The sequence below is a fragment of the Idiotropiscis lumnitzeri genome, chromosome 2, assembly GCF_059441095.1.
Source record: "Idiotropiscis lumnitzeri isolate Australia: NSW breed Sydney's pygmy pipehorse chromosome 2, RoL_Ilum_1.0, whole genome shotgun sequence".
In the NCBI taxonomy this organism is placed as follows: domain Eukaryota; kingdom Metazoa; phylum Chordata; class Actinopteri; order Syngnathiformes; family Syngnathidae; genus Idiotropiscis; species Idiotropiscis lumnitzeri.
Genome location: NC_142392.1, coordinates 4,527,233 through 4,543,651, shown reverse-complemented (window position 1 = coordinate 4,543,651; position 16,419 = coordinate 4,527,233). Strand labels below are relative to the sequence as shown.

The following is a 16,419-nucleotide window of genomic DNA, read 5'->3' as shown; positions in this document are numbered from 1 at the left end:
CTTCAGAGCTTGCTGAATCTGTTGGGTTGCAGCCGGGAGAGACTGGATCTTGACCCCCCTGGTATAGAGTCTTGGTGGGGCATTGACGATGAATATCAAGAAAGGATCAGAATGAATGGAGCTGGGCCGTGAAAAGGAAGGGCACCCCATGGATGGGTACACAAATCGGGAAACCGAAAGGGTCATGAAGCCACAGAGTTGAACTGATCTGCACCGACAGTCTGCTTTTGACCTCATGAAAAACAAACGTGCAGCAAACCAGTATTCGGACAAAGCGCTCATTTTCCCGGCAAACACAACTCATAATTCCGCAGAGAGGTCCTTTAAATTGTCTGAGACTAAATGCGCCGCTAATCTTGCCTGTGAAAGATGGCTGAAAGTCTGTGGGAAACTGATAGTTGCCATGTAGCTTCTCCGTTGTCTGGCGGATGCTCAAACACTTGATGAAACGTCCGTGCTTCCCCAGAACAATCAAGGCATGTGTATCTCTGGAAACACTCAAGAGTGAGCTCTTATCTTGGCCCACACCCCAAACTCTGTTCTTGTTCAGACTTAATAGACGATTATACTTCTGTTGCTCCTCTAAACCTCATTAAAGCTACAAGTGGAGGAGGTTTTGGCATGCAGAGATAACCGTGTTCACAAAATAAACATACTCTAAATTTGTGTCATTAAGGAGCTACAGATGCTTATTGTGTGAAAGATCGACTCGCGTTACAAGTTTCGGTTCTAATTTTAATTCATTCAAAGAGGCTCAGATTGTTTCTAACCACCGTGATACTTTTTGCTGAATGATGTGGAAAGGCGTCAAAACACAGCAACCCGAAAAGTTTTACAAGCCATTTGTAAAAGCCTCTCTTATAATCCAAAGAAACTTTGGAGAGCTGTCCTTTGATTAAATATTGCGGGTTTTTACGCCGGTGTTGGCCTCAGTAGGCTGGGTCAGGGATTTTGAAGAAAGCATTTGAGGACGCGCTGCTCTCTTTGTGCCAGTCTGACACACTCGGAATTACAGCCACTGGGAAGGTAGGAAAGAGGATTAAAAACTAGCCTGGCATTTAGACTCGGCAAATTAAGACTATTCCGGCAGACAAAGACGACAATGACACGTGAACAGTGCTGTGGGGGAGGACGTAGGATGCGAAAGACGGGGAAAGTCGCCCCTCCTCTTCAGTTGCAGGCAGTCACTTGGACTCCTGATCACTTCACTAAGCGCTGATGGAGAGAGATTAATCTGAAGATCTGTGTTGCCACCGGCCGGACTTGCTCAATCGATTTTGAAGGGCAAATTGAACCCGGGCGTTCTGCGCGGTAAACTAAGCTATAAGGGGAAAAAGTAAACAGCGCCTTTTCAAAGGATACGTATACGGGAGGATGAAAGGGACATGTGAATATTTTAAAGACTTCAAAAGCTTCTTGCGTGGAAGATAATTGCAAGAAAAGCGAGGTTGAAGGAAGTTCACAATGATGATGGACCATTTAAAACACGAGTCCTTCCATGCTTCCCAACGAGCTCTGACATATCCCGGGCGCCCGGTAGTGACGGATGGTCTTGATGAATAATCTACTTCTTAAAAGTGTTTTGAAGACAACTGTAGGTCAAGTCGTGCTACAAAACACCAAAACACTCCGGCGTGAATCAGCGCTTCCAAGTACTGGGTGTCACGACACACACAAGATGGACCGAGAACCGAGCGCATATCCAGGAGGGGAGTCAAGGGGTCATTAGCTGCGCTCGTGCTCATGCAAATGTCTCAAAGCGGAGAAACAGCTGCATGATTAATGAGCTGATTATGCAACGGCAAGAAGTGGGACGCGACCACAACATAGCGTTCCTATGCCAGGACGAGACGATAATTAAAGAGCTGACGTCATTCTTTTGCCGTTGCCAGCAATCTATCTCTCGGAGAGTCAGAGACTACTTCAGAGACCAGTGTCATCGCTAAGAACGTGAGATATTTCTTAACATCAACCCGTCACACCGTGCCTTTGCCAAGAAAGGATACCGTCCAAAGAATGCGACCTGTGACCCTGTTGGATATTCATTGTGTCTTGCTTTTGCGAGTTTTCAGTCAAACGCTCGTTTTTAGAATGACCGCCATCTCGGTACAAATAATTTTCCACGTGTTTACGCAAACTGCACACAAAATGATAGTCAAGTCCAGAGGTTACTGCACCACAATCAAAGTATCGCCCCGCACTTCCAATTAGTTCCACATTGATCGGAGGATGCATCCATCCCACGCACACGTCTCTCTACAGACAGGAGATCGGTGGAAGCAATCTACGTCTCTGTTGTCGTGATGGCGACGTTAAAAAAAAATTTTAAAAAAAGACAACCGTTCTGCAACCAAAGTCTCAAACAGAAGAACAGCAAGGGTGTCACTGAAAGCGCATTGATATCAGTTGTTGTGTCCAAGTGGAACTAATTCTGTTTCCTTACCTGCGTGGAGATCTTGGGGGATGCTGGGTTAGTCGATGGACATAAAACAATCGACGGTAAATGACTGATGATGGTCTGGGAAATGGAGATGGGCTATAGGATGGGAGCGCGTGGACGGGAAGACAAGATTGCATGGGGGGGGGGGGGGGGGGGGGGGCGATCATATATTGGCACATTTATTAATATTTTCATAGGCACTCATCAGTACAGAACAAGATGGGGGACAATCATGTGCTTTTATTCTCTGCGGAAGCCCCGCCGAGAATCACTAAGCAACAGAGAGAGGATTCAAATCATTTCCATCGTTCTTAAAGAAATATACATTAAGGAATTCAACATAGTGGTTAAAAAAATGACAAAAGCATGATGGGGATCCATGGTGGTGAGAATGAGAATGATGATGATGATGATGTAGAAGCAGATCAAGTTTGACCAGTCCACTGGCGCCAATAGAGAGCAATCGAAAAACCTCAAGGTTCCACACACGCACCAGGATTAGAGCCCCATCCCAAACACACCCCTACCTGCTTGTTTTTGAGGTCAAGCGAGAGCTCATAGTCGGAGGTGGCCGAGTGCGAGCCGGCCCCGTTGCGTTGCACCCTCAGGGGCGACGCCGTGTGGTGGAGGCTGGCTCTCCTCGCCGTGCTGCTCCCTTTGGCTCCTTCACTTTCCTCCTCCTCCTCCTCCTCTTCATCCTCCTCCTGCTCCTCCTGTGCTTCTTCTTCTTCTACTTCAGCCTCTTCCGGGGCATCCTCGACATCCTGCGTTCCCTTTGCTTCCTCCTCGTCCGTCCCTTCTTGCCCCACAGCTTCCAACACCTCCTCCTCCTCGCCCGGGGCATCAAAGTGAGGTACGGGCTCGGCTTCTGCTTGGGGTACAGATTCTGGTTCGGCTTCAGGTGGGGGCGGCGGCTGCGCCCTGGGGGGCTCGGGCTCGGGTTCGGGTTCGGGTTCGGGTTTGGGCTGTGGCGGCGGCGTCTCTTGTTGGGGCTGCGGTTGTGACAGGGCCTCACTCTGCAGCTCCCCCTCTCCTCCCTTCCCTTCCTCCCCCACTGACAGGTCTGGAGAAAGGTCATCGCTGCAGAAAGGAGGAGAAAACGCAGAGTGAGGTGGCTTGCCGCATCCACCATGACCTCTTCTCTCTCTCTCCTGGGATGCAAACGGCAAGACGAGGGGACCCCATCTTTTTTTTCTTTTTTTTTTAAATAGAACTATTTTGACTGTGCTTCACTTGTCGTCTATGCACTTGACAGACAAAGACAACGTCGAGGAAAGGACACAGCTGAAAAAAAACCCACAGGGTTGGTGCACAAAAACGTTGGATGGAAAAGAAATACAGCAGCAATATCTTCGGAAAAAAAAATGTGAAACTGACAGCCAGTTGTGACACACACAAACAGAATTACAAATCAGGACAGTCATGCTCAGCTCATACAAGTGTGTGCTTTTGTTTTTAAAGCGAAACATTTAGTTAACGGTCCATTATCGGATTGTAGTGAATTAAAATTGATTGTCGGGATAAAATAATGCCATTGTGTTGATGGAAAATGACTTCAGTGACTTTATTATATTAAATTTTCCACACAGCAGTGGATCATCCTAATTTGGACCTGCACCCAATAAGGAACTTGTGCCATCCCACAATATAAGTTTTGTAAAAATCAAGAAAATTCAATCAAACACTCCACATTGAAGAGATCCTTAACAAAATGCTTGTTTCAACTTTGCTCTAAGTACTTTTTTCCGACGTTCCCGCCTGACCTACTTGCTGGATTTGGCTCCCCTTTCCCATTCAATCCCTAAGACGTATATGTACGTTTTCAAAATTACAGTCCCCGCCTCCCAAAGACGTATTTATACGTCTTAGCATTTTTTTCGTTTTTGGCGTCAGAGCTCCATGTTTTTATATCTTTAGAACACAATATTCTGTCAGCTTTGCAAAATCAGTCAATATTCTGAAAAAAACGCTTTAGTTGAGGTGTTTCCTCTGGTGAAAACGGCTGCGATTAAACGAGTTAAAAAGGCAAATTCACGCTGAAATGTCGCTATTTTGACACAGTGGAGGTGCCAGAACACGACTCCCACGGATTGCTCTCGGTGCTGCCGGCCTGCTGGCACATCACAACAAGATGGCTACCTGGCGGCAACATGCTCGTCGCCCAACGCGGAACTTTTTGGATGACACCTCGTTGAGATGAGTCGAAATGTGCCCGACTGGCAATAACTCATCTGGCGTTTCTGTTGGTGGTGTCACACATGGCGGGGCTTTAGCTTGCGGAGAAAAGTATCCGTAATGGCCTTTAGCGAGATCCTTCTAAAATAGACGTACGTAGGATGAATAATGGATAGTGAAATAAAGTCACTTCTTCACTCTGCGGCAGGTGAGCAAAAAATAGACGCGGTAGAGTTGGGGTGGGCGGAATATGAAGATGACTTTTAAAAAGGCAGCCTGCTATGTCGACTTGCAGTCTTTTCAAATGAAGCCTGGCCATTTCGTAAGCATCAGTTTTTTTGGGGGTGGGGTCATATTATGTTAATGTACAGTTCCAGACACAAAAATGTCACAATGTGCAGCATAGAATGGATTTTATAGTTTTTGATTTTTTTTATTGTAGTTTGTTTTCATTTTGTTTTATTTTTTTTTTTTTGTTTTAATTCATTTTTAGAGCAAGTTATTTTTGTTCAAGAACACTTCATTTTTACTTGTTTTTTTATTAGTTTTACCATTTGTTTTAGTTTTTTAAATATATGGAGTGTTTGTCAAGTGCAATTAAAAATAAAAAATATTTTGTGTATTAAAGTAAAGTAAACAATCCCATAAGAAATATGTTAAAAATGAATCCTGAAATCTCAGGTAGGATATTCATCACAAATACAAAAAGAAAAGACATTTTTGATCTAATTATAGTTCCTTTTAGTTTGCTATATAATATGGAATTATATAACGCTGTTAATATTGTCGCAAAACGGGATCTCAGACCAACTGGAAACAGCTCTCTGTTTAGATTGGATTCAAATTTTCTCTCTCATCGGTTGGTTGCTCCTTGCTCAGTTTTTATGTTGGGAATACTGCTGCCGTGACAACCTAATTTTCCTCACGGGATAAATAAAGTATCTATTTTTTTTTTTTTTAAAAAGCCCCTCTCCCAGATTGGCCGGTGTGAAAGCAGCTAATGAATTATTGAGCATGCCAATTGACAGCGGCCGCAGCGAAACGCGAATGTGCGTATTTATGCGCCACAGCTGGAGACTCAGCACAAAGTGACGCTTTACTCGCCCTCATATTCTCTTCACGGGCGCTGTCAAGCCGCCCCGTCGTCCATCCTTAACGGCCGCCGCTAGGTCGGAAGATTTAGCGCCTCCGGGTGTCAGAGCGGGCCGACGAGGGCGGAGACGAGCCCTCGGCGGCGAAGATGGACGAGCGCGCTGGCCTGACTAGCAATGCAATCGCTCTGCCCTTTATTCCAAGACGCAAATTCGCTTTATTTTGAAGCTGTGTCTTGTCACTTTGACTAAATCTCTTCTCCCATCCCCCGCTCTTATGTACAGTATCCCCTGCTCCTCACGGAAAATGAATCATGCAGAGTGGAAACCTTCTGCATTCATCAGCATCTATATGCTCATGCGACGGTAACGTATAGGTTGAATTTATCGCTTGCCCTTCCTCAACTGGACTTGAACCACCAAGAAGCGGAAGGCCGGCGCAATGCAAATAGAGGCTTTCATGGCAAACATGTTGGTGCATAATGGCCGAACAATCGTCAGGTTTCCCACGCGGTGGCTTTCTCGCTATCGAGTCGCATCTGTTCGCACGTTGACAAGGTGGAGAAAACAAGGCCAAGGAAACATTCCATATGAGCGCGAAAAAAAGGGCGCATTGTGTGCATGTTTTTCTGCACTCCAGCACTGCAACGAACGCCACTATGGATTCATCTGTCGATTATCAATGAATCGGATAAAATAAATAAACATTTCCATCCCTCTATTCAAGACATTCTTTCAAATTTGTCGTGCACAAATGAATTATGCTTCAATTAACTCATTCACTCCTAGAGTTAAAAAAATAAAATAAAAAAAGAAATGGATTTTTGACGTCTTTATCCGTCAATGGTAGTAAATGAGTTAAATGCTCAGACAGGTACTTCCAAGAAATAAGCCACTAGGTTTTTTTGAATATGAAAGTACCTGACCTGCCTCGAGTCTTCCCGATGGTTAACATTTTCCCCTTCATCCCATTTATTCCGTCCATGAGTCACCTAACCTGTTGTCGACCTCTCTTGTTATTCAAAAAGCAGCACGCTACGTTTGGTAAAAAGCGAACGCATTAGGTCATCATGCTAAACCCCAAAGTGTGAAATCAGCGGCGCTCATCTGGTGCGATTAATTAAAGAATGATGGCTCCGTTATGGAGATGGTGATCAATAACTCGTTCGGGTGGCCTCGTAAACAACACTCTTTAGCAAAGTTGGCGTAAAAAAAAAAAAAAAAAAATCGATAGCAGCCGGTAAACGAGTGAGGAAGTTCATAATTCTCCCTTTTGTTGAAAAAAAATAAATAAATAAATAAATAACACAGAAAACGCAGCTGCGTACGTGCATCAGCTGGCAGAAATAAGATTTATTCAACACCAGGAAGCTCACGCTTTGTTTTGTTTGCGCACCTGCGGACGCCGTCATCCCCGTCTTGGAGCTCGGTATTCCCATCTCGCAAGTTAAAGCTCCCGGCTAACGCGTGCTTCAACAATGGCTGCATGGGGACGGCGCCAACAAACAAGCAATCCCCCCCCCCCCCCCTCCGCCGCCAACTGCGCTAGTGTTAGTCCTATTAATATTCATTTTCATTCTTTTTACATTTTCCCTCCCACTGCGGCTCTTCTACACAGGCGTTTTGAACGGATAATTCATGGTGACAGGCGGAGCCAAAGCCGAGGCGACACCTGGAGTGACAGGGTGACGCTGTGAGCATGACTCAGCACGGAAAAAGTGCTCGATGGCGAGGCACTTGGTGTCAAAAGCATGACACGGTCCAAAAAAAGGATGCTGGCTGCTTTTTTTTTTTTTTTAATCACCTTATGTTAGAGTAGCACAGGCGTTTTTTTTTTGTTTGTTTTTTTTTTTGGGGGGGGGGGGGTGAACACGAGGAATTGCGCATCACAATGCAAAGCTGTTCCTAATATTTTGTCACTCACCTCAGCGAAATGATTATTCCACCAATTATCCCACTGACTAATCGAGCAATCGGAGAAATAATTATGTTGCATACTGTAGTATCTGTGACTGTGCGTGTATGGCTTTAGAAGGCGGGACCAGGGCTGGTGAGTGATATGGGTGTCAGTGCATGTGGCTGGCGAGTTGCTGATTGTTACATGCTGAGTCCACTTTTCACTTGAACTTCCTTGCTAAATTTGAAATGAACTCTTTTCGATTTGGCTCACGGCCATCGCGACAACCTATTTGTACTACTGCTGAAATATAAGTCCATTTGGACAAAAAACTAAATAAAAATCCTGCGAAGATGTGAGGCAAAGATTCCGCTTCGATTCTCTTTGGGAATCAAATTACTCGAATAATCATTGCAGCCCTATTTCTCTTTATTTCTGTGATCGAAACTGCACACTCCTCCCCTGCGCTGCTTCCCGACTCATTATAGCCGAGTAACGCATTGTCAGCGTTTTTTCTTTTCCCCCCTGATCTACCGTGCGGACGTCAGCCCCAGAAGACCTACTTATTTTGGGACTATAAAGAACAATGTGAAGGAATTACAAAGCGAAACAGATAGAAGACAGATTTTCTGCAAAAAACTGAGCTTGTAAAACCAAACAGGGAGCATGAAGACCCTGTATGGATAATTTGTACGTCATTAAAAAGGTCCCCGTGTTGCTACTTTTACAAGTATTACAAGTTGGGCCCACCAGGTGCAACGCAAAACGTGCTAAATGTTAGTCGGCAAGTTGAGGTCTCCGGGTGCTGTTTCGGGACTCAATTAGCACCCAAAGAGCGCGGTAATTGTGGCTCTGCAGAAAATCTAGACAAACAAAACCTTTTGTTTTTTTTTTTTCAGTTCCTTTTCTCTCCCTTGCATACACAAACACTCACCTTCACACTCGGGACATTGGACCGCAGCAGGCCTGCACAATTGTTCTGAGTGCCCCTGAGAGACGAATAAGACGGCATGTAATGACATTGGCTCCGGCACCGGCCGTGACTGTTGTCTATGCACTGCAGCGTGCCGAGTGTCATTCCAAAAGCGCGTAAACGGGACTGATGTGTTTATTTTCCAGCCTGGCCGCACAAGGAATAGCTTCTGAGCTGCTATTGGCTTTAATAAAAGCAGTTTTGCAACGCTATCACGATGTAACCAACATGTGAAATGACGTCTATTTGCGTCAATGGGAATGAGAGCTCATGATTTACGGATAACTGCTGATTTCAGCTTTGACCTCAAATACGGCAGTCAAATACCGTTGAGAAAAAAAATGCTGACAGAATCTTGCTCGATAGTAAAAGAAAATTTAAAAAATAAGGCAGAAACGTTTAATAATATGTAACGACATAGTAGTAATAAGTAGTTTAGTATAATGACCTATCAAAAATCAATAAAAATCAAATTCTTGCTTTTTAATCCCCCAAACTATGAAAATGGCTTTAAAGCGGTACACAAGACAAAAACTGAGGCAGCAAAAAAAGATTCAAATTGCTGATTCGGAGGTGGGAAGATGCAGCACACGCACGCACGTAAGAGATGCTGCAGCAAAGTCATCAAAACGTTGCGCTTTTATGAAATCTCCTCTGTAATAAAAGCCACTCCATCCCACCCTCCTCCTTTTTGGGGCTCATTTCACGAGGCGGAGATAAGCTGCGGAGTGGAGAGGGAAGAGAAACTCTCAGGTGTGATGAACGCTTTTTTTTATGCCGGGCTATGAAATGTGTAGGATGGTCAAGCAAACCTCATGAGCTGACTAATTAAAAGATTTCAATATGAATTCAGGCCAACGCGGGTCCCTAAGGCCCTTTCCAAAACTGATCTATTTTTCTCTATCGTGACTAGTTTTTCAGCAATAGGGTCCCCGATTTCTAAAAGAGAAAAAAAATAAATAAATGTGTAGGGATGTAAATAAAACACTAAGATTGAACAGTTAAAAGCTTTGAAAAGTGAAAAAAGTTTCCGTAAGCAGATTGATAGTCCTGACCATTTGGGAGCTGCACACACCTCTCACTGCACTGTTTGAATTTTAACTGACTACAAACGACTCCTTTCGTAATATGGTGGCAAAAAAATCAAATAGTAAACCAGGAAATGTGTGGGTGAAATAAGACTTCCTTATGACCTTTTGACAGCAAATTAGATTTAAAAAAAATAATAATAATAATGTATTTTCTGCAAGAAAATCACAGGTGCCACATGTCTATTTGTTCAGATTTTTTTTTTTTTTTTTTGGTTCTGTCGCTTAATGACAACATGAACATGTGTTCTATCTGTGCGGGTTGAAAACAAAGAAGAACATTTGACATGTTTGCCCACAAAGTTGTCTACTGTGCCTGATGCTTTGCAGGTCACACACATACACTGACGCACACGCACATACATAAGACAAGGAGCTACATTCGAACCACTGCCAAGCAAAAAAAGCATGCAACACCATTTTTTATTCTGTGCCTCCACATGAACACAGATGCATTACATGTGCTCACCACTTTCCAGCATGAACTCCCCCCCCCCCCACACACACACACACACACTCCCTACAAATATACAACACACACATCAATGGTCACTTCCCCTGTTGCACAAATACAATTTTGGGGGCGGAAAAAAAATAAATTAATCATACACTCAATGTGACCACAGTGGACAGACAAAGGCCCGCATGGTGTGAGCATGGACGGTAATGGACGAGATGAGGTGCGGCGCTTTGTGCGTTGGAGGGCAGCGGGCGGGGAGGGGGGGGGGCAATGTGATGCCGCGTGATATCACGGACAACAAGGTGGAAATCAACAATAAAGCATTTGGAAGAACGGGGGATAAAAAAAAATAATAAAGATGTGATCAGAAAACAACCCAAAAAAAAAAGGACTAGGCCCCGGGAAAGTCCTGCTTTGAGGTGGTTTGCAAGTTCGAGTGCCATAAGTGGTTGATCTTGTTACATCACCCACATTGCTTTTGAGTTGCTCAATAGCCCAATGTGATTCGTCACCATTAGCCTATCTGCCCGCTCTGCCAAGTCAGATAAAAAGAACAAAAACAAACCATTTTGGTGCAGAGGGCTTAATTGCTATCGATGCTCTTTGGGCAGATGAATCACTCACTTACAAAAAAAAAACAAAAAAACAAAATCCTGGAAAAAAATTGAAAAATACTCTGGAATGGATCGTGCGTCAATCGAAGACCGCCTAATTTCTTGGGGATTAGCACGCTCGCTGGAACGCCATCTGGACCGATGAAAGTAACGAATTATCATTAAGTCTTGGCTTGAGAATGCTAAACGGCTGGAATTAGAATCCCAAAAATCACTCAAGCATTTACAAACCACTTCAACAGACTACCAGGGTAGTTGTGTCGTTTTTTTTTTCCAAGCATGGTAGCTAACTAAGTTGCGAGTACCGCTAACACACAGTTCATTTTTTTCCAAGCGTGGTGCAAGTGCCACACAATCGTCTTACCTGGGGACACAAGCGGACGACCTCTCCCCCTCGGTGGCCTCCGGGGCGGGGCAGCAGAACTGATGGAGCACCGTTTGGTTGCTGGGTAAATAAAGGAGAGCAGAAAATGAAGATTCAGATGAGGCAGACGGGACGGCGTCGCCATGGAGATAGACACAAAGACTTTCTGCTTTTTACAGAGACAGAACACAAAAAAAAAGAGGAATGATCTTTGTCTCTTCAAAGAAGATAAAGATGGCTGCTAGTGGCGGAACAGCACGAATATTCAATCTTCAAGTTCCTGTCTAAATTGACGACTCACATTTGGTAATGTGTAGAAAACCGCACGAGACCAAAACAATCGCGGGCGTTCGTTTGGCCACGTCAGAGCAAATTGTCTGAAAAGGGGACGGAAATAGAATGAACTCTGGGTTACCTTTTAAAGCACTCTCCTTCTGATTCATTTTAGTAGTCTCACAATTTTCACGTCTGGCTGGGCACCATTTACATTTACACCACACGAAAGAAAAAAAAAAAAAAAGAAAAAAAAAGACATCCTCCTGCCACTGGCCTTGTTTTCCAAAAACGTGGAAAAAAAAATTGGGCAACTCTTGAAATGTAAATTACATTCGCTATACAGTCATAAAGTAAATTGTTTTTGCATTAAACACGCTTTAAAAAGTGCGGCTTGGTCTGGTGAGTGACGTGGGTGTCAGAAAATGAGAGTGTGGTGCAGAGCGTTGAGGCACAGATTTTGTTTGTTCTTTTTTTTTTCGTAATTATGAAGTCGATTAATCGATTCAGCTAACCAATAATTGTGCGAGAAATAACACACATAATAATCTCGAATCAAAATCTAATCACTGGAGTTAAAATCAAACCAATGGCAAAAAAGTAGATTGACTGAGAGAGGTTCGCGTTGATTTTTTTTCCTAGCCCAAAAAAAAAATAATAATAATAATATTCTAGTTATTTGATTAATCGTTACAGCCCTAGTTATACTAGCTTGACTTTTCGGAATGCTCCTGCAGATTAATTCTATTTCCATTATTTCACATTGGAACAAGCTTGTGTTTGACCACTGGAGGATCTGCTGTACAACCAAAAAGAAAAAATTATTATTTCGGATTTGACACATTTTCTATACATCGTTATCTATGTGAGGACACATTTGTCCCTCCACACACACACACACACGCACACGGACCACCACACACACACCCTTGATCAATGCAGCCTTCCCGAGATTAAATTGAACTTGCGCGACCCCGCTTCCTGGTCCTCCTCGTTTTCTCCTGCCGGCCGAAACTGGCTAATACCGCCTGGGCACCGAAATCTCTAAACCGAGTCGTCTTTGCAGAGGAGGGAGGACGTGTGTGTGTGTGTGGGGGGGGGGGGTTTGTCTAATCTGCACACCGCACTCCCACTGTGTCGCTTTAACCTCCCGTAACTAATGTGTTTGCGTGCGACTCGTTGCTGTGTCAATAACCAGCGTTTTCACCGCTCATGACGCTCCTAAACGGTGACACACAACACACACAGAACAGAAGAAAGCAGGATGAGAAGAACATTTAGTGCCATGTTTGTGTCTGCTGGGCCGCTGGAAGGCAATTAGCGCGGTTATTACACGTCATTTCGGCTTGCTTCATTTATCAGACGTCAATTCCGCTCATGGCAATATGGGCAAAAAGTGCTGCCTAATCAATGAGGACGAGCCAAAAAGTATTCGCTTTCAATTTTGGCAGAAAGGGAGAGAAATGGATGACACCGGCGATTGCGCCAATCTTTATCTCTCAGTTCAACCTAAAAGCTAACACAAACACACACACACACACACACACCCACACACACCCACACACACGCAGATACTGTAAATAGAGACATCTTAAAAAAGACTGCTTAAAAGGTTTGCGTCAGCGCATTGCTCTCAAGAGACTGAGCCTGATGGACAAAGAGCAAGAGCAAGCTCAAAAGAGCAAGAAAAATGTGTCTCTTGTTTAAAAAAATAAATAAATAAAAAAGGATTCAAGGTCGGCACAGTCATACTAGACTGAGCACACTATTCTACAGAGCTTTAAAACAGGAAATGGATTGTAGCTACAAAGATGACAAAGCTCAGTTTGATCTCGTATTTTTTCGTTCTTTAGTTGCCTTATTCAACTAAAAAAATGGAGTCAGTTCACAGACCAACAATTTTGATACTAAATGACAGAAAATAGGTATTTTTTTACTCATTCACTACCAGCTGGGTAAAAAAATGGATCTTTGACGTCTTTAGCCGTCAATGGCAGTAAATGAGGTTTTTTTTTCATCACGTTAAAAAAATTTAAAAAAAAATTACTGCATACAATGTCATCACCCTCATCATCAAACAAGCATTCTCAGTCCAAATTTTTTACTCTCGCCAACAACTCCCAACTCGCCTCTCACAGGAAAAATAAAAACTTGAAAGTCTTTTTTTTTTTTTTTTTTTAAGAGCGAAAAGAAGCAGAACTGACATTTAAAGAAAGCTTGAGAATGTGAAGCTCGGGGAATGTAGCGGACTACTTCTTGGAGTTCATTTGCCGTTCCGCGAAGCAGCACTGATTTATTGCTGTGAAGTTTGGGGAATGCAATTCTCCTCCACTTGGGGTATTATTTATCAGTGGATTGATTTTAAATGATTGCTCGCCCAGCCAATGTACTTTAGCCGAGGCAAAAGGTCATCACGAGAGTGAATGGTCAGACCAGGAAGCTAATTAGTTGCATCCTCACTTTGTTCTCAGTCACGAAAAATCCAATTGAAAAACTAAATAAATAATAAATCCACGCAGATGCATCAGAAGCTGATTGGACACGCCATGCCTGTTTCGCTTGCCACCGTCACGCCTGGAAGCCCGAGATAGACGGCAGAGAGCATAGCGCTCCTTGGTGGAGTTAACCATACCTGACGTTTCCTAAGGCTGGTCGCTCCGCTGTAGTGCACAAACAATGTGTGCATGTTCGCAAGGAACCAATCAGCAGATGACTTTCAGGTAACCAATGCAGAAAAGGGGGCGCTAGAAAATTTGTAGCGATAATCATTAGTTTTTAATTTATTGTCTTATTATTTTTATTTATTTTTTATTATTTTATTTATTTTTATTTTTTATTTAATTTTATTATTATTATTATTTATTTTTTATAATTTTATTTATTTTTATTTTTTTTACAGCAGGTTTGTTAGGATTTCAATTAATTTTTTTAAAATGCTAGAATCGTTTTAGTATTAGTTTTGTTTTTTGTTTTTAAAAAAAGGGATTTTCGTTCATTTTCGTTCACTTTAATAACCTTGTTGTGGTACCTCAAAATAATTGTATCTCAAATCCTCTTTCACTATTCATATTTATGGGAAAGTCATTAATATGTTTCAACAACAACATAAAAAATGTGTACGGAAAATAGCTTTAGATTATATGGTACTTAATAAAAATTATAGTCATTCAGAAACTAATATATATATATATATAAAAAAAAAAAAAGAATTTCACAACTAATGCAAGTCAATCAGTCGACTAACAACTGTTGTTCATTGCAGAGATAAAGAAAATATGCCTTTTGGTATTTTTATATTATTGAACGGCGAGTTCAGCTTTGTTATTTGCGTTCCTTTTGCCAATGCTTCTTATTCTGAACTGGATCTGCACAGCTGTAAAAGCATTTCCATTGCTCGATAAGAGGACGGGTTGCCAAGGAGTTATCTCCGCCGCTCGACTACAGCATTCAGGAATCGCTAGTGCATGTTTTCCCTCAGTTAATTTGATGCAAAACAACAGAATTGTCTGAGGGATTTCCAACGCTAAGCTTTTAGGGAGTGAAATCTCCACGACAGATGGAGGGGGGGTAGTATTTTTTTTCCCCCCGTTTTGTTCCGTAGAAAGCCCTCTTTCACGGATCCGGTGACCACTGTGAGTCGCTACGTACGATGGGGACATTTGGTTAATAGAACGGTACCGCTGACAAGGGATATCTTGGATCAGCTTGCTCACATCACGCCGGCAGCTTCGTCCACACTGAAATTAGAAATTAGAAATCCCTGCTGAGAAATGAAGAAATTTAAAAAAGGAGCCAAATTTAATATCGTGTGATTTAGGTTGCAGGGGTGCCGAGTCACCGCCGTCATGACCAGCAAGCGGATGCGATTCCCATTCCGCCCGACGTTTGACTTTTGGAGTATTAGTGCTGAGAAGGCAGAGATGGAGAGTAAAGATTGGAGCGCAGTGCACGCATGCCCGACCCCTTCCCATCTATCAGTTGGCAATCTATCTCGGTCCCCTCCTCGCGCTCGTGTTTTACGGGAAAAAAGCGGAAAGCTATTGATTTTTTTTTACCTTCATTCCTTTGGGGCATAAAGACGTCAAAACAAACAAAACGGACATCCACGTTTTAGGTCATTATTGGAGGAGGAGGCATAATATATCATTTTTCTTTCATTCTTTTCACTTTTTGGTGTCTTAAAATGTTTAGAAAATATATGCAAAAAAAAATGCAAACGTCTTTTTTTTTCTGAAAAATAAAAGATTTCTTCTCCTCAAAAATAAACAGATAAACAGCTTTTTTTTAATATAAAATATACCATTTAAAAAAATGACAGATTTCTTTTCTTGCAAATTTTTTCCTGATAATATAAACAATTTGTAGATTTTTTTTTTAAAAACATACTTTTTTCTTGAGAATTAAGACTTTTCCTGACAACAAAACTTATCTTGAAATTGAAAATGTATGACATGCCACACACTTACTGTTAACTCATTTATTCCCAGCCGTTTTCACAAGAGGAAACATCTCAATCACAGCGGGGTTTTTTTCCGTTTTTTGACTGATTTTGTAAGGCCTGCAGAATATTGTGTTCTAAAGATAAAAAAATGGAGCTATGACGCCAAAAAAAAAAAAAAAAAAAAGGCTATGACTATGACGTATAAATACGTCTTTGGGAGGCAGGGACTACAATTTTGAAAACGTAAATATACGTCTAATGGATTGAATGAGTTAAATTAAACATAAAACAACCCATTAGCTTAACGCTAACTCATAATGGGAAATGGCATTGACAGGCTAACAAAGACCAACGGATATTTGAACACAGACAAAGACAAATAATATGATAATACTCACAGGCATATATTCTTTATCCTCTGCAAAAAAATATTATTGTAGCTGAGTCACTTTTTAAGTCACTTTAGTTGTGAAAGTCGTCTTTGTTTGTGTCTACTTTGTGCATGATTGTATTATGCTGCCCCCTGGTGGCCAAGTGAGCACCCCAGATAACTTGTACATTTCGTGACATATTGAGTGTTATTTTCCTCGTTAAAACACGCGT

General features: G+C 42.4%; 1 protein-coding gene across 3 annotated transcripts in view; it reads right to left on the bottom strand.

Annotated features, from left to right (window-relative positions):
- The window catches only part of iqsec3a (IQ motif and Sec7 domain ArfGEF 3a), a 39,726-nt gene that overhangs the window by 20,492 nt on the left and 2,815 nt on the right, over positions 1–16,419 (bottom strand). For all 3 annotated transcript variants that reach the window (XM_088288479.1, XM_088288480.1, XM_088288481.1), the window contains exons 3-4: positions 11,103–11,183; positions 2,968–3,520 (exon numbers count right to left, since the gene is read on the bottom strand). In XM_088288479.1, coding sequence (XP_088144605.1) covers positions 2,968–3,520; positions 11,103–11,183 — 634 coding nt within the window. The remainder of the gene's footprint in view (positions 1–2,967; positions 3,521–11,102; positions 11,184–16,419) is intronic.